This window comes from Dryobates pubescens, chromosome 37 (assembly GCF_014839835.1).
Source record: "Dryobates pubescens isolate bDryPub1 chromosome 37, bDryPub1.pri, whole genome shotgun sequence".
NCBI classification, from domain to species: Eukaryota; Metazoa; Chordata; class Aves; order Piciformes; family Picidae; genus Dryobates; species Dryobates pubescens.
In genome coordinates, this window is record NC_071648.1 from 2,718,692 (window position 1) to 2,744,038 (window position 25,347).

Here is a 25,347-nt window from a genome sequence, read left to right on the forward strand (position 1 = left end):
CCCGCCCTCCACTCTCTGCCCGTCACTCACTCCCCGCCCGTCACTCACTCCCCGCCCGTCACTCACTCCCCGCCCGCCACTCACTCCTCGCCTGCCGCTTCCTCCCCGCCTGCCGCTCACTCCTCGCCTGCCGCTCACTCCCCGCCCGTCGCCACTGCCCCCCCGCCTGCCAGTCACTCCCTCCAACCCAGCGCCACTCTCCCCCACCCGCCGCCGCTGCCCGCCTACCGCCCCAGCGGCGGCTGTTAACGGCGGCCCCGCCCTGTGCGGCCCCTGTTCTGTTCTGTCTTGCTGCGGTGCAAGATGGCGACACGGCTGCTCCGCCTCAGCGGCTTGGTGCGGGCCGCCGGCCCCCGGCTCTTCTCTGCCCAGGCCAGGTTAGCGGGCCCCGCTGCGGGTGGGGAGGGGGTGTTGAGGTGTGAGTGAGGAGGCGGGTGTGCGCCGGGCTGGGGGGGGTTCCTCGTCTGTGGGGGTCCGCGCACCCCTGCCGCTGCACTCGGTAGTGTGTGGCCGGAAGGCTTTATGCACAGGGGTGTGCCTATAGGCATAGGGGTGTGCGTGTGTGCGGGAGGCACTCGGGCTCTGCTGCCCAGCAGGTGTAGAAACGTCCCCTAGGCCTCTTGACTGCGGCCTGCGACCGGCAGATGTGTGTGTGAGTCCCTCCTGTGAGCCCCCTGTGCCCGGCAGATGTGTGTGTGAGTCCCTCCTGTGAGCCCCCTGTGCCCGGCAGATGTGTGTGTGAGTCCCTCCTGTGAGCCCCCTGTGCCCGGCAGATGTGTGTGTGAGTCCCTCCTGTGAGCCCCCTGTGCCCGGCAGATGTGTGTGTGAGTCCCTCCTCTGAGCCCCCTGTGCCCCGCAGATGTGTGTGTGTGAGTCCCTCCTGTGAGCCCCCTGTGCCCGGCAGATGTGTGTGTGAGTCCCTCCTCTGAGCCCCCTGTGCCCGGCAGGTGTGTGTGTGTGAGTCCCTCCTCTGAGCCCCCTGTGCCCCGCAGATGTGTGTGTGTGAGTCCCTCCTGTGAGCCCCCTGTGCCCGGCAGATGTGCGAGTCCCTCCTGTGAGCCCCCTGTGCCCGGCAGATGTGTGTGTGAGTCCCTCCTCTGAGCCCCCTGTGCCCGGCAGATGTGTGTGTGAGTCCCTCCTGTGAGCCCCCTGTGCCCGGCACATGTGTGTGTGTGAGTCCCTCCTGTGAGCCCCCTGTGCCCGGCAGATGTGTGTGTGAGTCCCTCCTGTGAGCCCCCTGTGCCCGGCAGATGTGTGTGTGAGTCCCTCCTCTGAGCCCCCTGTGCCCCGCAGATGTGTGTGTGAGTCCCTCCTGTGAGCCCCCTGTGCCCGGCAGATGTGTGTGTGTGAGTCCCTCCTGTGAGCCCCCTGTGCCCGGCAGATGTGTGTGTGAGTCCCTCCTGTGAGCCCCCTGTGCCCGGCAGATGTGTGTGTGAGTCCCTCCTGTGAGCCCCCTGTGCCCGGCAGATGTGTGTGTGAGTCCCTCCTGTGAGCCCCCTGTGCCCGGCAGATGTGTGTGTGAGTCCCTCCTGTGAGCCCCCTGTGCCCGGCAGATAGGTGAGTTGCCCCTGTGCCCGGCTGGTCGGGATGTTTCCGTGCATCCCCGTGACGGGGCTGACCTTTGCTCCACTGCCTGCCCCTGCTTGGGGACACCGAGTCCTGTGATGGCAGCAGGTGATGGGGTGAATATGTTCTTGCTGGGTCACCTGGTGACCCGCGAGTGGTGACATCAAGGGCTCGGGGGTGGGGTGCTGAGGAGCAAACACGCAGGAGTGTGCTCTCGTCACCTCTGACCTACAAGCTGTGTCTCCTCTGTGGGTGGTGTGAAGGAGAAGCCTGGCTCTTCCCCGTGCTCAGTGTGGACTCTCAGCCACGATTCAGTACAAGAGTGGTGTGAAATAAAGCTCAGTATCCTCTTACATAAACAGCTTTAAAAATAAGGTGGAGCCTTTGTGGCAGTCACTGTGTGCCTGGCACGGGTAGCCTGTGTTTGAGGGTCCAAGATACAGAACTCTTTAACAAGTTACAGAAGTTCCAAATAGCAGCAGAAGTAAACAGTGTGTGCTTGAGGGGTGTTTAATCCTGCATGCCAGGAAGCATGTGAGCAGCTTCATGTGGCTGTAAATAAAGGCCTTCATCGTGGTATGGGAGTAAATAAGTGTTGGCTCAGCTCAGTGGGACTACACACAGTTCCTGTGCTGAAGAACTGAGAAGAGATGAACGAAACAGATTGAGAAAGGAAGAGTGGAGGCCTTTTCCATTTAATACAGCTCAGCTCAACAGAGTAGAATAGAATTAACCAGGTTGGAAAAGACCTTTGAGATCATCGAGTCCAACCTATCACCCAACACCATCTAATCAACTAAACCATGGCACCAAGCACCTCATCCAGTCCCTTCCTAAACATCTCCAGTGACAGTGACTCCACCACGTCCCTCTAGCCCGTCCTGCCAAGACACCCGGGGTAGTCTGCACAGGAATGCATCCAGGTGGGTTTGGAAAGGCTCCAGCAAAGGAGACTCTACAGCCTCTCTGGGCAGCCTGCTCCAGGGCTCTCTCACCCTCACTGCAAAGAAGTTTCTCCTTATGTTGAGCTGAAACCTTCTCTGGTCAAGTTTAGATCCACTGTTCCTTGGCTTATTGCTGTGCAGCACCCAAAAGAGCTTGGCCCCCTCCACTTGACCCCCAGCCCTCAGCTATTGATAGACATTGATCAGATCCCCTCTCAGCCTTCTCTTCTCCAGACTCAACAGCCCCAGGGCTCTCAGTCTCTCTTCACAGGGGAGATGCTCAAGTCCCCTAAGCATCCTTGTGGCTCTCCCTTGCACTGTCTCCAGCAGGTCTCTGTCTCTCTTGAACTGGGGATTGAATTGAGAGTTCGTGTGCAGAATGAACAAAACACCCAAAAGAATTAACTTGTTCAAATACATAAGCCCTCAGTTTAAGTTGAACTAAATTCCATTTTGTGTAGTAGGGGGAGAATGTAGTGATGGTTTTCAGCAGCTCTAATGAGCAGAACCTCTATCTTCTTATGTGTTACCATTATTGTGTGTTTGTTTTGTAATGCCAAGACTGTCTTGCTTTGCCTCCTATTGAAGCTCAGTGTGTGTTAAGTCTTTACTTTTACTGTTTACTTCTTGTGTTTTTGTGGGTATCAATTGGACCTGATGGTACACTAAACATGGGTTGGATACTGTGTTTAACTATACATATCACAAAATGTTAGGGGCTGAAAGGGACCCCAAAAGATCATCCAATCCAACCCCCCTGCCAGAGCAGGGTCACCTAGAAAACATCCAGCTGGGTTTCAAATATCTCCAGAGAGGGAGACTCCACAACCCCCCTGGGCGGCCTGCTCCAGGGCTCTGCCACCCTCACAGGGAAAAAATTCTTCCTTCTCTTTCCATGGAACTTCTTATGCCTCAGGTTTCACCACTGGTTTAGGCTGGAAGAAGTTCTTCCCAGAGAGAGAGATTGGCCATTGGGTTGTGCTGCCCAGGGAGGTGGTGGAGTCACCATCACTGGAGGTGTTTAGGAAGAGACTGGCATTGGGTGCTTGGTGCCATGGTTTAGTTGATTAGACGGTGTTGGGTGATAGGTTGGACTCGATATCTCAAAGGTCTCTTCCAGCCTGGTTTATTCTATTCTACTGCCCCTGGTGCTGGCATTGGGCATTACCCAGCAGAGCCTGGCTTCATCCTCTTGGCACTCACTCTGCACATCTTTATCAACAGCGATGAGGTCACCTCTCAGGCTCCTCCTCTCTAAGCTATAGAGCCATCAGGCTACCTCAGGCTCTTCTCATGAGGAAGATGTTCCTCTCCCCTAATGATCTTTGTGGGTCTGAACTGGGTTCTTTCAAGCAGTTCACTGAGGTCCTTCTTGAACTGAGGGGCCTAGAACTGGACACTATTCCAGATGTGGCCCTACTAGGGCAGAGTAGAGGGGGAGGAGAACCTCTCTCGACCTATTAACCAGAGCCCTTCTAATCCAGTCCAGAATGACTTTGGCCTTCCTGGCCACCAGGGCATATTGCTGGCTCATGGTCAACCTCCCATTCACTAGGACCCCCACATCTTTTGACCTGCCAGAGAGCAGTGAAGGAGAAATCCCCAACCTCTCCTGCTCCATGAGGTTGTTCTTTCCCAGGTGCAAGACTCTCCCCTTGTCCTTGTTGAACTTCATTCCATTGCTCCCTGCCCAGCTCTCAGCCTGTCCAGGTCTGGCTGCATGGCAGCACAAGCCTCCTGTGTCAGCCACTCCTCCCAGTTTGGTGCCATCAGCAAACTTGCTGACAGTGCCCTCCTCCAGGTCATTGGTAAATATATTGAACAGCTCTGATCCCAATACTGACCCCTGAGGGACTCCACTAGACACAGGCCTCCAACTAGACTCCGTCCCAGTGACCACAACTCTCTGGCTTCTTTCCTGCAACCACTTCCCATCCACCTCACTCCCCAGTCATCCAGATGCTTCTTTTGTTTGAAGAGTCAGTAGGTGGAGGTGCCTGTGTTGTAACAAATGCTTTCCCTTCTCTTTCTTTAGCCCTCTGCAAACTGAGCAGCATGGCTCAAAGCGCCTGGAGCCGTCTTCTGCTAAAACCTTGGTTGATATAGGCACTCGGAAGATCTTCTCATCAGAACATGATATCTTCAGGGAAAGCGCCAGGAAGTTCTTTCAGGAAGAAGTGTTGCCTTTCCATGCAGAGTAAGACACCTCTTGAACCTTCTGCTTTGCCAAATAATGGATGTTTTCACCCCCAAAATGCTGTTCTGAGGTATTACTCTGACAGCATAAACAGGCTGGGTTTTGTTTCCATTTACAAGCTTTCTATTGCAGACTTGCTCAGTTGAAACAAGTGTGCCTATGATGATCATATGTGGGGGGAAATCACACCTAATCAATTTACTGCATTCTTTGAGCTCCAGATACTCTGGCATCCCTGCCATAAAACCAGATCTTTTCCCCTCCTATTCTGGAGTGAAATCTGGCTGCAAGTGCTGTAGCAGCCATGACAAATAAATGGCAACACGTTGGGGAATCGCTGTGCAACTCTGTTGTTGTGTTCCCTTTGCAGGTGGGAGAAGGACGGCCAGGTGAGCAGGGAGCTCTGGGAAAAGGCTGGACAGCAGGGATTGCTGGGTGTTGCTATTGCTGAAAAGCATGGAGGCATTGGAGCAGACATTCTCTCTTCAGCTGTGGTCTGGGAGGAGCAGTAAGTACTTAGAAGCTTTGGGAAGAATTTCAGTTCTGTTCTCAAGAGACTGTATTTATTACTATTTTTTCCATCAAATGGGAACATGGAATATGCTTGCTGAGAGAAAATGGTGATCATCTTCCCCATGCTAACAGTAATTTGGATATATGTAAATCCCTACTGTTGTGAGCATTTCAGATGGTTAAGTAATGAATCCAGGGAGGTTCTGCTCCCCCTCTGCTCTGCCCCTGGTGAGGCCACACCTGGCATACTGCATCCGGTTTTGGGTTCCTCAGTTCAAGAGGGTCAGAGATCTGCTGCACAGTCCAACAGAGGGCTGCCAGGATGATTAAGGGACTGGAGCACTGCCTGATGAGGAAAGGCTGAGAGCCCTGGGGCTGTTTAGTGTGGAGAGGAGAAGACTGGGAGGGGATTTAATCAGTGTTTCTAAATATCTGAGTACTGGGTGTGAAGACAGCCTCTGCTCCCCTGTGATAGGACAAGGGGCAATGGATGGAAACTGCAGCACAGGAGGTTCCATCTCAACATGAGGAGGAACTTCTTCACTGTGAGGCTCACAGAGCTCTGGACCAGGCTGTCCAGAGAGGTTGTAAAGTCTCCTTCTCTGGAGCCTTTCCAGCCCTGTCTGGATGTGTTCCTGTGTGACCTGTGCTGGATTCTATGGTCCTGCTCTCGATCTCCAGAGTTCTCCTCCAACCCCTAAGATCCTCTGATCTATGATCCTGCAAATGTTATTGCACTCCACTGTTAGGACTTTGTGGCTGTGGGAAGCATTTTAGCCTAGCAAGTTATACAGCCATTTGGCTGTGAAAACACATTCTGCAGGTGCCCCAAGCTCAGCTTATGTCTGCCATTCTGCATGGTGGGGCTTTCTTCATCGTAGGTTCTGTTGTAACTGTGCAAAGTTCAGGGTTTAAATCTTTGTAGCCCTTCTGTTTGAATGTTTTTCCTTTGCATTCCCTCTCCTCAAGGATGTATGTTAACTGCACTGGCCCAGGATTCAGCCTTCATTCAGATATAGTCATGCCCTACATTGCCAACTATGGCACCGAAGAGCAGATTAAACGCTTCATCCCTCAGATGGTGGCAGGCAAGTGCATTGGAGCTATTGCCATGACAGAACCTGGGGCTGGCAGGTAAGCAGAGTATTAAACCACTGCTCTTAAATCACTAGGCAGCACATAATAATGTTCTAAGTGGGGAAAAAAAAAATGCCTGACCCTCTGTGCTGGGTTAAAATTACCCCTGAAATATAATTGCCAGACCAGCTTAGTTGGAAAGCAAATGAAGCTCTGTTTACAAGCACACTAAAATCTGTGAATCTAAATTCAATGAATATGTACAAATTACACAATATTTATAAGCAACACAAGAGCCACCCTGGACAAGAGCCTGCCCCTGTAGACTGCACTGGTTAGGCCACACCTTGAGTGCTATGTCCAGTTCTGGGCCCCTCAGTGTAGGAAAGATGTTGAGTTGCTGGAAGGTGTCCACAGAAGGGCAACAAAGTTGGTGAGGGGTCTGGAGCACAGCCCTGTGAGGAGAGGCTGAGGGAGCTGGGGTTGCTTAGCCTGGAGAGGAGGAGGCTCAGGGGAGACCTTATTGCTCTCTATAACTACCTGAAGGGAGGTTGCAGACAGGCAGGGGTTTGTCTCTTCCAGGCAAGCAGCACCAGAACAAGAAGACACAGTCTCAGGCTGTGCCAGCAAAGGTTTAGGCTGGATGTTAGGAAAAAATTCCTCATAGAGAGAGTGATTGCCCATTGGAATGTGCTGCCCAGGGAGGTGGTGGAGTCACCATCACTGGAGGTGTTTAGGAAGAGACTGGATGGGGTGCTTGGTGCCATGGCTTAGTTGATTAGGTGGTGTTGGATGATAGGTTGGACTTGATGATCTCAAAGGTTTCTTCCAACCTGGTCTATTCTATTCTATAACCAGGGGGCTAGCAACAGCTTCCCCCTCCCTGCTCCCTTCTCCCTCCCTGTACAAGGTAAATTCGAGAGAAGAGTAGAGAGTAGCTGTTAGTACTCAGCCACAACCAAGAAATGCATCCAAGGTCAGCAAGCCAGCAGAAGCCATCAGTTAGTATCAGCCAGAGCAAAGAAATGAAAAAGAGAATAAATTAGTGTCCACAACTAACTTTGTTAGTCATGGGATTATTTAGGCCTTGCCATTATTCTCCTTTTTACATCCAATGGTAATTTATTTAGTTCAGGAAGATCAGTATCAGTATCACTAAGGTTGGAAGAGACCTCAAAGATCGAGTCCAACCTGTCACCACAGACCTCATGACTAGAGTAGGGAGGACACTAGTGCCCACTGCAGGCTTGAACTCACGACCTTCCCCATTAAAGGTCTTATTTACCTTCCACCACTTTTCTATCCACTCTGTGGAAAATTTTCCTGGGCATCAGACTAAAACTGCCACCCCCTCCTGGTCAGAAGGTTGGTTCTCTTAGTGACTAGACAGTATTCTAGAACAGTTAGTCCCTCAAAACCAGCTGTTACTTACAGATTAATTTATCACAACGTTGTCATCTCAAGAGGCTTGCTCAGAATCCACGTTGGTATTCTCCTGTGGGGGCAGATTCGCTTTGTGCTTGCTTTCATAGTCCCTAACTTGCTTGTCATGAACACAAATTTAGCATGAAATGTAGTCAGGAGGAAATGACACACCTGGGTGAAGAGGGCCTGACTCTGCTGAGACCCCACCTGGAGCACTGTCCAGTTCTGGAGCCTCTATAACAGGAAGGATCTGGAGGTGCTGGAAGGTGTCCAGAGAAGGGCCATGAGGATGATCAGAGGGCTGGAGCTGCTCTGCTATGAGGACACACTGAGAGAGTTGGTGAAGTGAAGGCTCCAAGGAGACCTCCCTGTGGCCTTCCAGTATCTGAAGGGAACTACAGGAAAGCTGGGGAGGGACTTTTGAGGGTGTCAGGGAGTGATAGGACTGGGGGGGATTGAGCAAAACTAGAAATGGGTAGATTGAGATTGGATGCTAGGAAGAAATTCTTCCCCATGAGGGTGGTGAGAGACTGGCAGAGGTTGCCCAAGGAGGGAGGTGGCTTCTGGAAGGACCTTTTGGATTTCTTTTCAGTGACTTGCAGGGAGTACGAACATATGCAAGAAAGGATGGGAGTGACTGGATTCTCAATGGGAGCAAGGTAAGAGGACAGCCACGCTGCCCACAGGCTTTGGGAGCTGCATGCATTTAGACAGGGAAGGATGCATCTCCTCCAGTCCTTTTGCTTCACTTCTGTGGGTTTTCTGGGTTAGGTTGTGGGGGTTTGGGTTTGGTTTTGGTTTTATAAGGTTTAAGATAACTTGTGTTGCTGGCAGCTTATGGAAGGGCTTGTCTGGGGTTTTCTTGCTGCCTTTTTTAAATACCCCTCTGAAAAGGCTTCCTATCCCTTAAACTGGGAAGAAGTGGGGAGGTGGGTCAAAGAAGTCCTCCACAGTATAAGCAGGAGCAGTGCTGAGGTTAAATAGCTATATATATATTGAGAGAGAGGGAGGGAGGTGGGGAGGGACATGGAGATGGAGGGGGAGAGGGCCTTGGGGGAAAGGAGGGACACGGGGAGAGGGCCGTGGGGGGGACAGAGGGAGGGACATGGAGGGGGGAGACACGGAGAAGGGGGAGGGAGGGACATGGAGGGGGGGACACAGAGGGAGGGAGGGAGGGGCCCTGGGAGAGGGAGGAAGGGAAGGAGGGGCATGGCAATGGGGAAAGTGAGGTGGGGGAAGAGTGAGGGAGGGTCAGATACAGTAGTCCTGGTGAAGTCTCAGCAGAGCGCCGTGTCAGAATTGCCTCTCTGGCTCTGCTGGCAATGCTGCTTTGGATGCAGCCCAGGCTGCCCTTGGCCTTCTGTGCTGCAAGCTCACCCTGCCTGCCCGTGTCCAGAGCACCTTCTTGATGACATATTCCAGCTTCTCTCCACCGAGCTCATTGCCTCATCCCAGGCTGCGCTTGCCCGCAGGTGTTCATCACCAACGGCTGGATGAGCGACGTGGTGATCGTGGTGGCCGTGACGGACCGGGAAGCTCGGTCGCCTGCGCACGGCATCAGCCTTTTCCTGGTGGAAAACGGAACGAAAGGCTTCATCAAGGGGCGCAAGCTGCACAAAATCGGCCTGAAAGCTCAGGTGAGTCCATACAACCTTTCATGTGGCACACACTCAGAGGAAGTCTAAAACCTCTCCCTGCCTGGCAGCAGTATGCCAAGGAACGGCGGGTACAAGCTTGAGTGTGGAAGGTTTCAGCTCACAACGTGAGGAGAAACTTCTTTGCAGTTGTGGTGGTGACAGAGGCCTGGAGCAGGCTGCCCAGAGAGGTTGTGGAGTCTTCTTCTCTGGAGCCTTTCACCTGGATGCATTCCTGTGCAGACTCCCCTGGGTGGTGCTGCTCTGGCAGGGGGGTTGGACTGGATGGTCTCTGGAGGTCCCTTCCAACCTATAACATTCTGTGATTAGCACAACAGAACTGTGGTGCTATTCTGGTTCTTAGGCTTTAGAGCACTGATAATGTACATACAAAGTATACACTGAGTCTGCCTGTAGAAGTCTGAAGCATATGATGTGTAAGGAGGTGCTGAGAAGGCTGAATTTTGTTCACTCTGCAGAAGTCTGGAAGGACAGGAGCTTACTGATGTCTTTAGCTACCTGACAGCTAGCTGGCTGTAGAGATGTCTTGGAGCACAGTGAGAGGGAGAGTGGCAAGGGATACAAGTTACTTAAGGAAAATTCCAAGTAGGTATTAAGAAAAATAATTGCCATAAAAATGGTCAGATACTGGCACAGAGGTCCAGAGAGGTTGTGGAGCCTTTCTTTGCCTTCAAAAAGTAAAACTGCACAAATCCCTCAGCTGCCTGCTTTGCTGGAGCTGAATTTGAGGAGAGGATAAACTAGATTATCTCTGGAGGACCCTTCCAGCCCAAATGCTGGGGCACAACCCTATGAGGAGAGGCTGAGGGAGCTGGGGGTGTTTAGGCTGGAGAAGAGGAGGCTCAGGGGAGACCTTCTTGCTCTCTAACACTACCTGAAAGGAGGTTGTAGCCAGGTGGGGGTTGGTCTATTCTCCCAGGCACCCAGAGATAGGAGGAGAGGACAGTCTCAAGCTGTGCCAGGGGAGGATTGGGCTGGATGTGAGGAAGAAATTCTTCCCAGACAGAGAGATTGGCCATTGGGATGTGCTGCCCAGGGAGGTGGTGGAGTATTTAAAAGCAGCCTGGATGAGGCACTGGGTGCCATGGTTTAGGTGATTGGATGGTGTTGGGTGGTAGGTTGGACTCGATGATCTCAAAAGTATTTTCCAACCTGTTAAATTCTGTGATTCTATGATTTTAAGTTCAAGTGTACAATAGCAAGAGGGGGGGAGAGGGGGGGAAAAAAAGGGTCAAGATAATTGGAATAAAGTAAGGCTACAAAGTGTTGTGTTTCAAATCCTCTCAGGACACAGCAGAGCTGTTTTTTGAAGATGTGCGGTTGCCAGCCAGTGCCTTGCTTGGAAAAGAGAACAGAGGCTTCTATTATTTGATGGCAGAGCTCCCTCAGGTAAGAGGAACGTGAGTGTTTGCTCTCTGTAGGAAGAATTCAGAGACAAGTTTTGCCACAGCAAGAATCTGTGGTAATCTTGGAGATCATGAGCCCATTGTAGGCTCAGAGTTGGGATGTCCATAGGCAGCATTGTGGTGACACTTCTGCCTTGTCACCACACGATACAGTCCCACTGCTGAGGGTGCAAGTCTGGAGAGGAGAAGGCTCCTAGGAGATCTTATTGTGTTCTTCCAGTATCTGAAGGGGGCCTGCAAGAAAGCTGAGGAGGGGCTTTCTAGGGTGTCAGGGAGTGATAGGACTGGGGGCAATGGTGCAAGACTAGAAATGGGTAGATTGTGATTGGATGTTAGGAAGTTGTTCTTCCCCATGAGGGTGGTGAGACACTGGAAGAGGGAGGTGGTGGAAGCCTCATCCCTGGAGGTTTTGAAGGCCAGGCTGGATGTGGCTGTGAGCAAGCTGCTCTCATGTGAGGTGTCCCTGCCCATGGCAGGGGGGTTGGAACTGGCTGATCCTTGAGGTCCCTTCCAACCCTGACTATGTTTCTATGATTCATTGAGCATTGGTAAAAATGTTGATCGCCCATAAGCCCAAAGCCAGATCTCTTCATCAGCAACCCAGCTACTGAGGGTTTTCTTGTACACTTCTAGCATGGAACCAGATTGCTTAGTAAATTAAGTCTAGCTTGGAGGTCTCCAATACTTTTGGTATTCACTTTAAAGAAACAAGGCAGCACTCTACCACCAGCAGAAGCATATTAAAAGGAACTCTGTCCATGTAGCAGAATAGAGAGATTGTTTTAAGTTGCCAAAGTATCTTGCTAGTGGAAATAACAGTTTACAACTTCATTCACAAAGTCTGGGAATGATTTGGGAGGACAAAGAGCCAATGTGGGTTTTTCCAAACGTGACTGTGCTTTGTCAGAACTCTGTGTTGGCCTCATCTGGGAGGGATCATGGTTATTTAATTTCATACTGTGGGGAAATACAAGACCTGATCAAAGGGAATCTTGGACTGATTTAAAGAAATAGATGCCCTCTGCTCCACTCTGCTGAGACCCCACTTGGAGTGCTGTGCTCAGTTCTGGAGTCCCTATTATGAGAAAGATCTGGAGGGTGCCCAGAGAAGGGCCACGAGGATGAGCAGAGGGCTGGAGCTGCTCTGCTATGGAGACAGCCTGAGAGAGTTGGGGCTGTTCAATCTGGAGAAGAGAAGGCTCTGAGACCTTCTTGTGGCCTTCCAGTATCTGCAGGGGGCTACAGGAAATCTGGGGAAGGACTTTTGAGGGTGTCAGGGAGTGACAGGACTGGGGGGAATGGAGCAAAACTAGAAATGGGTAGATTGAGATTGGATGTTAGGAAGAAATTCTTTCCCATGAGGGTGGTGAGACACTGGCAGAGGTTGCTGTAATGGGTTGGGGCAAACCCCCTTCTCACCACGGGCAGAAATGCCGACTCAGACAAAGGGATTGCAAAAGTGGTGGAAAGTTTAAATAGAAAGCAGTGAGTGTGTGCAGAAAGCCAGAAGCACAGTGACAAAAGAAACCCCCAGAGACATCCCATCCCCACCTGAGGGTGCACCCAAGACCCCCAGGGCTCCTCCTATCTCCCCCCCCCCCCCCCCCCCCCCCGGCAAGGCTAGTCTCAGCTGGCCAGATCTGAGACTGCCCATCTCCCTGTGGCCTTGGGCCTGGCCAGGCCCATGGCCGGCAGACATCTCCCCCAGTTACCGGCTGGCGGAGAGGAAGGAAAGAGGAAGTGCCAGACCCTGCTGTGGATTTTATAGTGGTGCAGGGGAACATGGTGGGAAATACCTAATTTCCTGTGTCCACCCACTGGGCTGGACCTCTGGACACAGGAAGGACCTCATGTAGCAGAGGGCACCCAGCCCAAACTGCAACAGTTGCCCAGGGAGGTGGTGGAAGCCTCACCCCAGGAGGTTTTTCAGGCCAGGCTGGATGTGGCTGTGAGCAAGCTGCTGTAGTGTGAGGTGTCCCTGCCCATGGAAGGGGGGGTTGGAACTGGATGATCCTTGAGGTCCCTTCCAACCCTGACAGCTCTGTGATTCTATGAATGGATTGAAGGTGGTGCATCAGATGATTTTAATGGTGCTAGAAGTTAACTGTTGTCTAGTTTCTGGTTTCCGGCATGAGAAAGGACACAAAAATAGGGGTGTTTTTTTGGGTAGGTTTGTGTTGTTTGTTTTTCTTCCAGAGGAGTCCTTTGGAAATTGTTAAATGCAGGTTTTTGAATGGTGAAAACCAATAATTGAAACAATTTAATGGGAATTTCACAGTCAGTAAGCATCTTGCTGTTGACTTGTAGCTGTTTTGTTGAGCCCTTGTGGTAGGACATTGCCCCAGAAAAGACTTAGAAGTGAGCTGTAGGGCAGCAAAGCATTTGTCCCACTCATTAATTTCAGTAATGCAGTGTGTCTGGGCTGATGGTTAGCATGACTGCTGCCCTCTCCCCCCTTCATGAACAACACTGAACATCTGTGTCCCAATTGTGCAGCTGATGCAGAGACATGCAGGACTAATTGAGCTGGATTCCAACCTTTGTGTTTCCAAAGGAGAGGCTGCTGATTGCTGATATGGCTCTTGCTGGCTGTGAGTTCATGTTTGAGGAAACAAGGAACTACGTGAAGCAGAGAAAAGCCTTTGGGAAGACAATTGCACACTTGCAGGTGAGTTGGAACTGAGAGACTTGGGTAAGATTTCAGTGTGTGGTGGGTTGAAATTCCCCCTCCCACCCCCCACCATTCAGTTTGCCAGACCAGCTCAGTTGGAAGCAAGTGAAAGCTGTATTTACAAGCAAAACTGCAATCTACCTTGGAATGCAGTGAGTATGTACAAAATGTACAGGATTTACAATATTAATAAACAACACAAGGACCTCCCCTGGTCTTTGACCAGGGGAAGCTACCAGCTTCTCCCTCCTTGCCTCCTCCTTAACCCCCCCTGTACAAAAATGAGAAGAGAAAGGAGCAGAGAAGTTAATGCCAGTTACAACAAAAGCAGTGCAGCCAAGGTCAAGCAGAAGTGAGTGAGTATCTCTCCCACAGTGAAGAAGCAAGAAGAGAAGAAAGATTGCTTTGGCACAACCAGTTTTAGTCCCTTATCTCTTCCAGTGGGGTTGTTTAGGATTACCTTTAGTTTCCTTTTTACACCCAAGAGTGATTGATTTACATTTTACTACTGTTCTGTTCAAGATCTGTGGAAAAAAAATCTTTTAAAGGCATAGCCTAAAACTGCCACACAGTGTGAATTTGCTTCATGTCTCCAGGGAGACCTTGGAACTGCATTTCCCTATCTGAAGGCTAGGGAGGGGCTGTGGGGGGTAGGAGGAGGGGCAGTGGTTTGAAACTGGAGCAGGGCAGATTTAGGTTGGCCATCAGGAGGAAGGTCTGCACCATGAGGGTGTTGACACACTGGAACAGGTTGCCCAGGGGTGTGGTTGAGGCTGTCCATGGAGACATTCAAGATCAAACTTGCTGGGGACTTCTGCAGCCTGATCTGGTTGGAGATGTCCCTGCTGAGTGCAGGGGGATTGGACAAGATGACCTTTGAGGGTCCCTTCCAAACCGATGGCAGAACAAGAGGACAGAGTCTCAAGCTGCACCAGGGGAAGTTTAGGCTGGAGGTGAGGAGAAAGCTCTTCACTGAGAGAGTTGTTAGCCATTGGAATGTGCTGCCCAGGGAGGTGGTGGAGTCACCATCCCTGGAGGTGTTCAAGAGGGGATTGGATGTGGCACTTGGTGCCATGGTCTAGTCATGAGGTCTGTGGTGACAGGTTGGACTTGATGACCTTTGAGGTCTCTTCCAACCTTGGTGATGCTGTGATTCTGGGACATCTGTGAACTGGTGAACAAACTAAAATCTCTGGGCTGCTTTCCAAGGACTGTTTGCACAGTTTTCACTGTTGGACTGTAGCTGTTGCTTACTTTACCTCCATGCTCATTGTTCAATTTTGAGAAGCAAAAATAGTAAAAAACCACCAAAAAACCACAAACCCACCCCAACACTCCCCCCTCACCCCCCCCAGAAGCCTTAATGTATGTGTGTTACAGTTCAGTTAGACACTTCTCAGCAGCGCTCTGAGAAGTGCACTCAGGCAGAAACTCTCCTGGCTCTTTCACAGTATCACTAAGGTTGGAAGAGCCCTCAAAGATCATCAAGTCCAACCTGTCACCACAGACCTCAGGACTAAACTATGGCACCAAATGCCACATCTAATTCCCTCTTGAACACCTCCAGGGATGGTGACTCCACCACCTCTCTGGGCAGCCCTCACCAGGGCAGAGTAGAGGAGGAGGAGAACCTCCCTGGATCTGCTGGACACACTCCTCTCAATGCACCCCAGGATCCCCTTGGCCTTCTTGGCCCCCAGGGCACATTGCTGTCCCATGCAGAACTTGTTGTCCACCAGCACTGCCAGCTCCTTCTCCACAGGGCTAACCCATTGCTTTGCAACAGCAACCTGGTCTATTGATTGTCAAGAGAATCAAGATGAGCTTGTCTGTACAATTTTGGAGCTCTAAGGTTAAAAAAGCTTTATGAAGTGGGTGATACTTTTATCTTCCCTGCTACCAGGACTGCATGATGATGGTTGAGTGCTTTCCTGGCCTGGTTTTACAAAACCTTAATGATGGATTTTATTTCTTCTGTCTAGAAACTCTTTTACAGTGTGACAGAAGTCAGCCCTGAAAAACGTTCAGAGAGTTAGTCTGGGATTTCTTTTGTGTCTCTCTATGGCTTAAACTCTGAAGAACTGGATGCACAGAAAAAGCCTTCAGAGCATGATGAAATGTTACTGCTTTGGGTCATCAGTGGCTCTGCAGAGTGAAAGGACATTTGCCCACGAGAGGGAGCTGAGAGTGACAGAGCAGACAGAGCCTCCTGCTCTGTGCTCTCTAGGAAGTTTATTTAGGCTCTTGGGGTTTTTCTCTGCAGGTTATCTTTGGAGCTGGTCTTGACAACTAAAAGGCAGTAATTCTTTCTAATAAGACAGTGTGTCTGCTCAGCAGGTTTGCTGATGATACCTAATTGGGAGGCTTGACTGAGACACCTGAAGGCTGTGTGGCCATTCAGAGACTTGGACAGAGTGAGAGCTGGGCAGAGAGGAACCTGATGAGGTTCAACAAGGAGAAGTGCAGAGTCCTGCACCTGGAAGGAAGAAGAAACTGCAGCAGTACAGGTTGGGAGGGGATCTGCTGGAGAGCAGCCCTATGGAGAAGGACCTGGCAGTGCTGGTGGGCAACAAGTTCTGCATGGGACAGCATTGTGCCCTGGTGGCCAAGAAGGCCAATGGGATCCTGGGGGGCATTGAGAGGAGTGTGTCCAGCAGATGCAGGGAGGTTCTCCTCCCCCTCTACTCTGTGCTGCTGAGACCTCACCTGGAATATTGCATCCAGTTCTGGGCTCCCCAGTTCAGGAGGGACAGGGATCTGCTGGAGAGAGTCCAAGGGAGGGCTGCAAGGATGCTGAAGGGACTGGAGCCCTGCCTGGGGAGGAGAGGCTGAGAGCCCTGGGGGTGTTTAGTGTGGAGAGGAGAAGACTGAGAGGAAATCTGATCAATGTCTGTCAATATGTCAGGGCTGGGGGTGTCAAGAGGGAGGGGACAGGCTCTGCTCAGTTGCACCCTGGGATAGGACAAGGGGCAATGGATGGAAACTACAGCACAGGAGGTTCCACCTCAACACAAGAAGGAACTTCTTCACTGTGAGGGTGACAGAGCACTGGACCAGTCTGCCTGGAGAGGTTGTGGAGTCTCCTTCTCTGCAGCCTTTTCATCCCTGTCTGGCTGAGTTCCTGTGTGATCTTTGCTGGATTCTATGGTCCTGCTCTGGCAGGGGAGGTGGACTCAATGATCCTCAAAGGTCCCTTCCAACCTCTAACATCCTATGTTCTTGTGATCCTACGGTACAGACACAATTGCATGGGAAATAAGCTGTCTTGTGGTGTCCAGAGCCAAAGTTGTTTGAAGTGGTGATGTCCAACAGAAATCTTTCTAGAGAACGCTGTGTTTGCTGCTTCAGCTATCACTTACACACTGTGCTGCCTCTGCTCTCTCTCTCCTCTGCCTTCTCCATCGACATCCAAGACGGTGCAGCACAAGCTGGCAGAGATGAAGACGCAGATCTGCGTGGGCCGAGCTTTCATGGACAACTGTTTGCAGCTGCACGCAGAGAAACGTCTGGACTCTGCCACAGCTTCCATGGCAAAGTATTGGTATGTGGGGGGGGAATCACTGGGCAGTGTTGCTTGCATGGTCTCAACAGGAGCCTCAGTGATGATAACACTAGAATGCTCTGATGGAATTAAGAGAGAAAATTACTGCCTGATTAATAATAGCTTTGGCAGACACTGGGGGGCCACTGGCTCTCAGTTGAGCCTTCTAAGGGGGAGGGCTACTGGCTCTCAGTTGAGCCTTCTAAGGGGGAGGGCTACTGGCTCTCAGTTGAGCCTTCTAAGGGGGAGGCCCACTGGCTCTCAGTTGAGCCTTCTAAAGGGGGGCCCACTGGCTCTCAGTTGAGCCTTCTAAAGGGGGGCCCACTGGCTCTCAGTTGAGCCTTCTAAGGGGGAGGCCCACTGGCTCTCAGTTGAGCCTTCTAAAGGGGGGCCCACTGGCTTTCAGTTGAGCCTTCTAAGGGGGAGGGCTACTGGCTCTCAGTTGAGCCTTCTAAGGGGGGGCCCACTGGCTCTCAGTTGAGCCTTCTAAGGGGGAGGCCCACTGGCTCTCAGTTGAGCCTTCTAAAGGGGGGCCCACTGGCTTTCAGTTGAGCCTTCTAAGGGGGAGGGCTACTGGCTCTCAGTTCAGTCATGTAGCAGAGGTCTTATTTACATGGAATCCCAGTGTTGGTTAAACAGATCAATGACTTCAAAATAATTAGCATGATTTTAAAATAGGCCTCCATTCATTCATAACAAGATCAGCACTCAGCTTCAAGTAAAAATGAGTACTTGATTGGTGCCTGGCCACAAGCATTTGCATTTTACTCTGGCAAATTGTTGGGTGTGTGTTTTTGTTTGGTTTGTTGTTTGCTTGTTTTCAGGGAGCGTGTGTTTGCTTATTGGCTTCTGGTTTTAACACCCAGATTTATTTGAAGCTCAGAGGGTACTTTTTAGTTACTGCCTCTCAGCAATAGCTGTTTGGGCCAGCCAATTTTTGAAGCTGTCTGGTTTGGGGAAGAAATAGTTTGCTACAGCTGTTGCTGTGACTGAATCTAAACAGTGCTTTCATTTACTGGCCAGAACTCCTCCTCCCTCTCCCTGTACTTGGTGCTGTTATCTGTAGCTTGGGTCGACCCAGAGAAAGCTGGATGAGTAGAGACAGCTAAGGTGATGGCATATGAATTTGGTTTTAGTTTGCTTGCAAAGATGGGGGGGAAAAAAAAGGACATCAGACACAGACAAAGGATTTTGTGGCAGATGGAGAGATTTACAGGTTGCAGACTTTGGAAAAATAAGTACAAAGAAAATGAGCAGAGAGATTATTTGCAGTGAAGAGGAATGATTTTGGCTGAGTGCTATTCCTGGCACTGATTACATAGGAGTACCAGGTACACAAGCAGAGGCATTGAGTTTGGAGGAGGAGGAAAGAGCTAGTGCCAGCTCAGATATGCAGCCTTACTTCCTCAACAGATTTCCCAGAGCGAGGCATTTGACACTCCCTCGCCCTCCAGACTGTTCAGCAGTGGATTTCACTTGTCCCAAGCACAGCCCTTGTGGCTCCCTTCCAAAAAACTCTCTTAGGAGGTCTAGAAAACACACTTGCATGGAGAATTGCTTTATTCTCTGTTTCAGGAGACTATCTCCAGTTTGGTTTTCTTCAAACTTTTGCTTAGTCAGTTACTTGTGTAGAACTCTGAAGGATTTCAAGGCAGTTTCTGCCTCTCTTCTAATACCTGATGAAAGCTCTGTAGGTTTTATTTTGTGGGGACAGGTTTTTATTCTGTACCTAAATTAATTTGAAAGTATATTTAGGGGAGACAGTTGCAGGACAGTGTCATAAACTGTAAAGGATCTAACTGGATGAGGGGGTTGGTTTGAGGAAAAGGACTCTTACATTCTTCTGTGAGAAGAGGAGGAGGAGGAGCCTGAGGGGTGACCTCATTCATGTTGATAAAGATGAATCCCAGAATCACAGCAAACATCTGGTTGGAAGAGACTTCCAAGCTCATCCAGTCCAACCTTCCACCCAGCACTGCAGGGTCAACCCCAAACCATGTCCCTAAGCACCAGCTCCAAGGCTGCTTGAACACCTCCAGGGATGGTGACTCCAGCACTGCCCTCAGCAGACCATTCCAATGGCTGAGAGCCCTCCCTGGCAAGAAATATTTCCTAGCATCCAGGCTGAACCTCCCCTGCTGCAGAAGCAATTAACTAGAATGGTCATTTTCTTTACTTCTGTTGCCACTCTGAAAGTTGGATGATTAGAAAGTGGGTTTTTTTCATGTCTTTTAACCTTATCTTGAACTTCCAGTGCAGTTAAAATCTTATTTTGCAGTTAAAGCCACATTTTGCAGTGAGAAATCCTGTGTAAGGATTAAAGTACTTTCTGGAGTTAAAAAACTCTAAAACTGAGGAAAAATAACTTATCCTCAGGTCATGGTTTTACTCAAAGAACATCCTGGGGTGGGGAGTGAGGGTGGGGTGCCTGTGATACTGTTTATTTTTGCCAAAACTGAAGGATTTGGTAGGAAAAGAGACTACACCAACCAGCTTTACAAAAGAAATCTTTTGGCCTGTGAGAAAGGTAAACAAGTTGGTCTGTTTTGAAAGCTTTCCTTCTCTGAAAGCTCTTCCATAAGGAGAACAGATCTCCAGTATGTTAAGTTGAACAATCACAGAATGTTAGGGGCTGGAAGGGACCTTGAAAGCTCATCCAGTCCAACCCCCCTGCCAGAGCAGGAGCACCTAGAGCAGGTCACACAGGAACACATCCAGGTGGGGTTGGAAGATCTCCAGAGAGGGAGACTCCACAACCCCCCTGGGCAGCCTGCTTCAGGGCTCTGTCACCCTCACAGGGAAAAAATTCTTCCTCCTGTTTCCATGGAACTTCCTCTGCCTCAACTTCCACCACTGCCCCTGGTGCTGGCATTGGGCATCACCCAGCAGAGCCTGGCTCCATCCTCTGGACACTCACTCTGCACATCTTAATCAACATGAATGAGGTCACCCCTTAGCCTGTTTCTCTCCATGCTAAAGAGCCCTCAGCTCCCTGAGTCTCTCCTCATAAGGAGACAGCAGTATTTTTTTTCATCCTGAGAACAGGAGGCATTCTAATGTCCAGTGTCTAAGTTGTGGAGTAAAATACTTTGCTTGGTTTGGGTTTATTTACTTCCCTGTATCTCTAGCAGAGTTTCACAGCAGGACACCCTTCTAACCCCCAATTTCTCTTTCACCATTTCAGGTGTTCTGATCTCCAAAACAGCATAGCTACCCAGTGTGTGCAGCTGCATGGAGGATGGGGATACATGTGGGAGTATCCCATTGCCAAGTAAGTGTAATCTCTGGGACTCCAACGATGAAAGATCACCAGCAGAGTAAACAGAGGCACTTCCTGTAGGGCTGCTAGTTAGGACTCATTTACTGTTCCTGTTCTCATCGTGTTTATTGAAAGGCAGCCTCCTGTCCAGATGGCTGCAGGAGGGCTCTGCTTTGCTTCTCCAAATAATTCATAAGCTGTTGCACAACTCTTACTGTATTCCTCCTCCTTTCCCCCTTTTTCCTCCTCCTCCTTTCCCCCTTTTTCCTCCTCCTCCTTTCCCCCTTTTTCCTCCTCCTCCTTTCCCCCTTTTTCCTCCTCCTCCTTTCCCCCTTTTTCCTCCTCCTCCTTTCCCCCTTTTTCCTCCTCCTCCTTTCCCCCTTTTTCCTCCTCCTCCTTTCCCCCTTTCTACTAAAAGGCAAATTTGCCATTCTTCTTTTCCTTACTTTATGAATTTAAGGACATCTATGGAATTAATCTCCATGTGTGTTAAGAAGAGTGTGTTCAGCAGATCAAGGGAGGTTCTCTTCCCCTTCTACTCTGCCCTGGTGAGGTCCCACCTGGAATATTGCATCCAGTTCTGAGCTCCCCAGTTCAGGAGGGACAGGGATCTGCTGGAGAGTGTCCAAGGGAGGGCTACAAGGATGCTGAAGGAAATAGAGAACTGCCTGGGGAGGAGAGGCTGAGAGCCCTGGGGTTGTTCAGTGTAGAGAGGAGAAGACTGAGAGGGGATCTGATCAATGTCTATCAATAGCTGAGGGCTGGGGGTCAAGAGGGAGGGGCCAGGGACAGCCTCTGCTCACTTGTCCTGTACAAGGGGTGATGGATGGAAAGTACAGCATGGGAGGTTCCACCTCAACATGAGGAGGAACTTCTTTACTGTGAGGATGACAGAGCACTAGAACAGGCTCCCCAGAGAGGCTGTGGAATCTCCTTCTCTGGAGCCTTTCCAGCCCTGTCTGGATGTGTTCCTGTGTGACCTGTGCTGGATTCCATGGCCCTACTCTGGCAGGGGGGTGGACTCAGTCTTCAGCGGTCCCTTCCAACCCCTAACATCCTGTGAGCCTGTGATTTACTTCTATTATCTGTGAAGATGTGTTTTCCATTGATGTGTGTTCCTTTGGCCACACTAAGCAGAGTTTTTGGTGCTGTTTTTTAAATCAAAAGGGGGCAATCTGATAGTGGGACAAAGAGGTTTGCTGTGCAGTTGTCATCAGTACAGGAATGGAATTTGTTTAACTGAGTAGGTTTAGAATTTATTTTTTCTAATTCAGAATGCATTAAGAGTATGAAGTATTGCTTTGAGATAACTTTTTCCTACATGTTTGTAATGAGTGTGATTTGTTAGTGTTCACTACCCTGCCTTAGTGAATAGAATAGACCAGGTTGGAAGAGACCTTCAAGGTCATTGTGTCCAACCTATCATCCAGCACCACCCAACCAACTAAACCATGGCACCAAGCACCCTATCAAGTCTCCTCCTGAACACCTCCAGTGATGGTGACTCCACCACCTCCCCAGGCAGCCCATTCCAATGGGCAATCACTCTCTCTGTGTGAAACTTCTTCCTAACCTCCAGCCTAAACCTCCCCTGGCGCAGCCTGAGACTGTGTCCTCTTGTTCTGCTACTGGCTGCCTGGGAGAAGAGACCAACCTCTGCATGTCTACAACCCCCCTTCAGGTAGTTGTACAGAGCAATAAGGTCACCCCTGAGCCTCCTCTTCTCCAGGCCAAGCAACCCCAGCTCCCTCAGCCTCTCCTCACAGGGCTGTGTTCCAAGCCCCTCACCAACTTTGTTGCCCTTCTCTGGACACGCTCCAGCAAGTCGACCTCCTTCCTAAACGGAGGAGCCCAGAACTGGACACAGGACTCGAGGTGCAGCCTAACCAGTAAGCCCTGCTCAGGACATCCTCTAGCCCCTTCTGGTGTACACCTCTCGAGGTGCAGCCTAACCAGCAAGCCCTGCTCAGGACATCCTCAAGCCCCTTCTGGTGTACACCTCTCGAGGTGCAGCCTAACCAGCAAGCCCTGCTCAGGACATCCTCAAGCCCCTTCTGGTGTACACCTCTCGAGGTGCAGCCTAACCAGCAAGCCCTGCTCAGGACATCCTCAAGCCCCTTCTGGTGTACACCTCTCGAGGTGCAGCCTAACCAGCAAGCCCTGCTCAGGACATCCTCAAGCCCCTTCTGGTGTACACCTCTCGAGGTGCAGCCTAACCAGCAAGCCCTGCTCAGGACATCCTCAAGCCCCTTCTGGTGTACACCTCTCCGTGTAAGGTTTTATTATTCCCATGGTTCAGCAACATGTGTGTTTGTAGAGAGTGCTGCATTGCTCCTGGGCTCCTCTCTGTGTAATGAGGCAGAATTAAGATGGAAAAGCACACTGTCATTGTCATGTGTGCTGTCACCAGCTGTGGGCACGTTCTGGGGCCAGTTCCAGCGCGGGGATGGAAATGGTTTGGCTGCGTGCTGCTGAAGGCGGTGTCAGGAGAAGGCTGTAGCCAGGCAGCTGATGTTAAACCAGTTGGCACTTTCAGTTCCTCCCAAGGCGTTGGGAGTCCCACCTCAGAGAGCTGACAGCACCATTAGCAGTCCTCTGGACAGGATCAGACAGGCTGGGGCATTAGAGCAAATTACCACGATAACTATCAGTTTGGCTCTGCAGCAGCTGTTGCTTCACATCAAGACACCTGGGTCTTGCCCTTCTGCAGGATGTGTGGTGGGCAAAAGAGGGGCTCTGGTGTCCAGAGCTGAGGTAGGAGGGAACAAGACTTGGGGGACAGTGTAGTGTGTTGGGTTGAAATTCCCCCCCAAAATAAAATTTGCCAGACTGGCTCAGTGGAAGGCAATGAAGTTATATGTACAAGCACACTAAAATCTAGAAACATGGAATGCAGTGAATGTGCACAAAATACACAATATTTGCTTGTATGTACAATTTATAACCAGCACCAGAACCCCCCCTGGACAAAACCAGGGAGCTAACAGCTTCCCCTTCCCTGCTCCCTTCCCCCACCCTATACAAGGCAAAAGAGAAGACCAGAGAGTAGCTTGTTAGTACTTTGCCACAACAAGAACGCAGCCAAGGGCAGCAACAGCCAAGCAAAATATACCAGCTGGTATCTACTAGAGTGAAGGAGCCAAAAAGAGAGGAGGAGTTAGTTTATACAACTGACTTTGTGTTAGTAATCAGACCAAGAGGATTCACAGTATCACTAAGGTTGGAAGAGACCTCAAAGATCATCAAGTCCAACCTGTCACCACAGACCTCAGGACTAGACCATGGCACCAAGTGCCACGTCCAGTCCCCTCTTGAACACCTCCAGGGATGGGGACTCCACCACCTCCCTGGGCAGCACATTCCAATGATGAATGACTCTCTCTGGGTAGAACTTTCTCCTCACCTCCAGCCTAAACTTCCCCTGCTGCAGCTTGAGACTGTGTCCTCTTGTTCTGGTGCTGGTTGCTAGAGAGAAGAGACCAACCCCTTCCTAGCTACAACCACCTTTCAGGTAGTTGTTGACAGCAATGAGGTCTCCCCTGAGCCTCTTCTTCTCCAGGCTAAGCAACCCCAGCTCCCTCAGCCTCTCCTCACAGGGCTGTGCTCAAGGCCTCTCCCCAGCCTCGTTGCCCTTCTCTGGACACCTTCAAGTCTCTCAATGTCCTTCTTAAACTGAGGGGCCCAGAACTGGACACAGGACTCAAGGTATGGCCTAACCAGTGCAGAGTACAGGGGCAGAATGACTTCCCTGCTCCTGCTGGCCACACTATTCCTGATGCAGGCCAGGATGCCATTGGCCTTCTGGGCACACTACTGGCTCATGTTTAGGCAGCTGTCAATATTTAGACCCTATCATTATTTTCCTTTTCCATCCAATGGTAATGTTTTTTAACATTCTACCACTTTCCTCCTCAGTCTGTGGAAAATTTTCCTAGGCACAGCCTAAAACTACCTACAGGTAGTGAAAACTCAGTGTAAACAAACCAGGGCAAAGATGCTTGACCAAATTCCTCGTACCTTGGAAAGGTAAAATGTACCTCTTTGAAAAGTTGAACCTCTTCAAAAATGGCAATGGTGTACTTTGAGGAGAGGGATCTTCAAAGATAAAGCTTGGTATCTTTTTATTTTGCTTGTCTGGCCTTTCTGAGGAGGCTCTTTGTAATCTTCTGTTTTGTTTTCCCCCTCAGAGCTTTCGTGGATGCCCGTGTGCAGCCGATCTATGGTGGTACCAATGAAATCATGAAAGAACTTATTGCTAGAGACATTGTCAGTGACAAGTAGGGCAGATGTTTACTACTTTGGAGAGTCTTCTAGAATCCTTTTGTATTAATAGATGGCACAACATCCTCGGAATGTAAGTAAAATAACAGTGGTGTATCCTATGCTTTCAAGAAAGTGGCACTACTTAAGAAGTGTGAGGAACAACACTGATGTGTAGGTTGGCTAATACTTAATGCACTTCCAATTTAAATATCCTTGGGACAACAGAACTTCCAAACTGGAGTTCTCTGGGCTCTGAAAAGTGTAGTGAAATGCAGTTTTCTGTCTGGAACGTTACGAGCAGCTCAGTCTTCCAGACTTGATGCCCTGACAATGAATCCAGCCCTTGCTTTTCAGAATCAAATCTCTTCTCCAGGGAAGCCACGTTCTTAACTAAACAGAAGTTCAATGTTAAATAATTAACACTGAATTTGTATTTTCCCTCGACAATTAGCACTGTGTCAGAGCAGGACTTGAAACTTTCTCTCCTCCTGCCCTACACCTGCTTACTGTGCAGCAGCCTCCCTTCCCCGCCTGGGGAGGGTGACCTCGATGTTTACATGTAAGCCAGAATGCCTTATTTTAATTACTTTGTTCAAACAAACGTAATAAAGCATTTCTCTGCAGTCTCACGGTTGTGTGCATGACTTCAAAGCCTGAGGGAGAAAGGGGACCTTTCCGCCCTGCTCACATTCCCCGCCGTGCTTCGAGGTGGAGGTTGGAGGAGGGGAACGCGAACAGTTGCGGGTATTTCGAAGTTGTTATCTCCCGTGAACGCGCTCAATTTTTACTGCATTTTACTTCTTTGCGCAGGGTGAGGGTTAGAGCTCAGG

General features: G+C 50.3%; 1 protein-coding gene across 1 annotated transcript; it reads left to right on the plus strand.

The window, feature by feature from the left end:
- Positions 1-239: 239 nt before the first annotated feature.
- Positions 240-25,135, plus strand: ACADL (acyl-CoA dehydrogenase long chain). Its single transcript, XM_054177044.1, has 11 exons — positions 240-377; positions 4,546-4,707; positions 5,078-5,215; positions 6,190-6,354; positions 8,315-8,381; positions 9,195-9,359; positions 10,665-10,766; positions 13,338-13,451; positions 16,868-16,995; positions 20,180-20,266; positions 24,442-25,135. The coding sequence occupies exons 1-11, from the start codon at positions 304-306 to the stop codon at positions 24,533-24,535; spliced, it is 1,296 nt and encodes a 431-aa protein (XP_054033019.1). The 5' UTR covers positions 240-303; the 3' UTR covers positions 24,536-25,135.
- The last annotated feature ends 212 nt before the right edge of the window (positions 25,136-25,347 follow it).

What these genes read in the sequence shown, in the direction of transcription:
- ACADL (XM_054177044.1), top strand. Translation starts at nt 304, where the DNA reads ATGGCGACACGGCTGCTCCGCCTCAGCGGCTTGGTGCGGGCCGCCGGC. An exon ending in GTGTTGCCTTTCCATGCAGA is followed by an intron (nt 4,708 to 5,077) that starts GTAAGACACCTC and finishes TTCCCTTTGCAG; the next exon opens with GTGGGAGAAGGACGGCCAGG. An exon ending in GCTTCCATGGCAAAGTATTG is followed by an intron (nt 16,996 to 20,179) that starts GTATGTGGGGGG and finishes TCACCATTTCAG; the next exon opens with GTGTTCTGATCTCCAAAACA.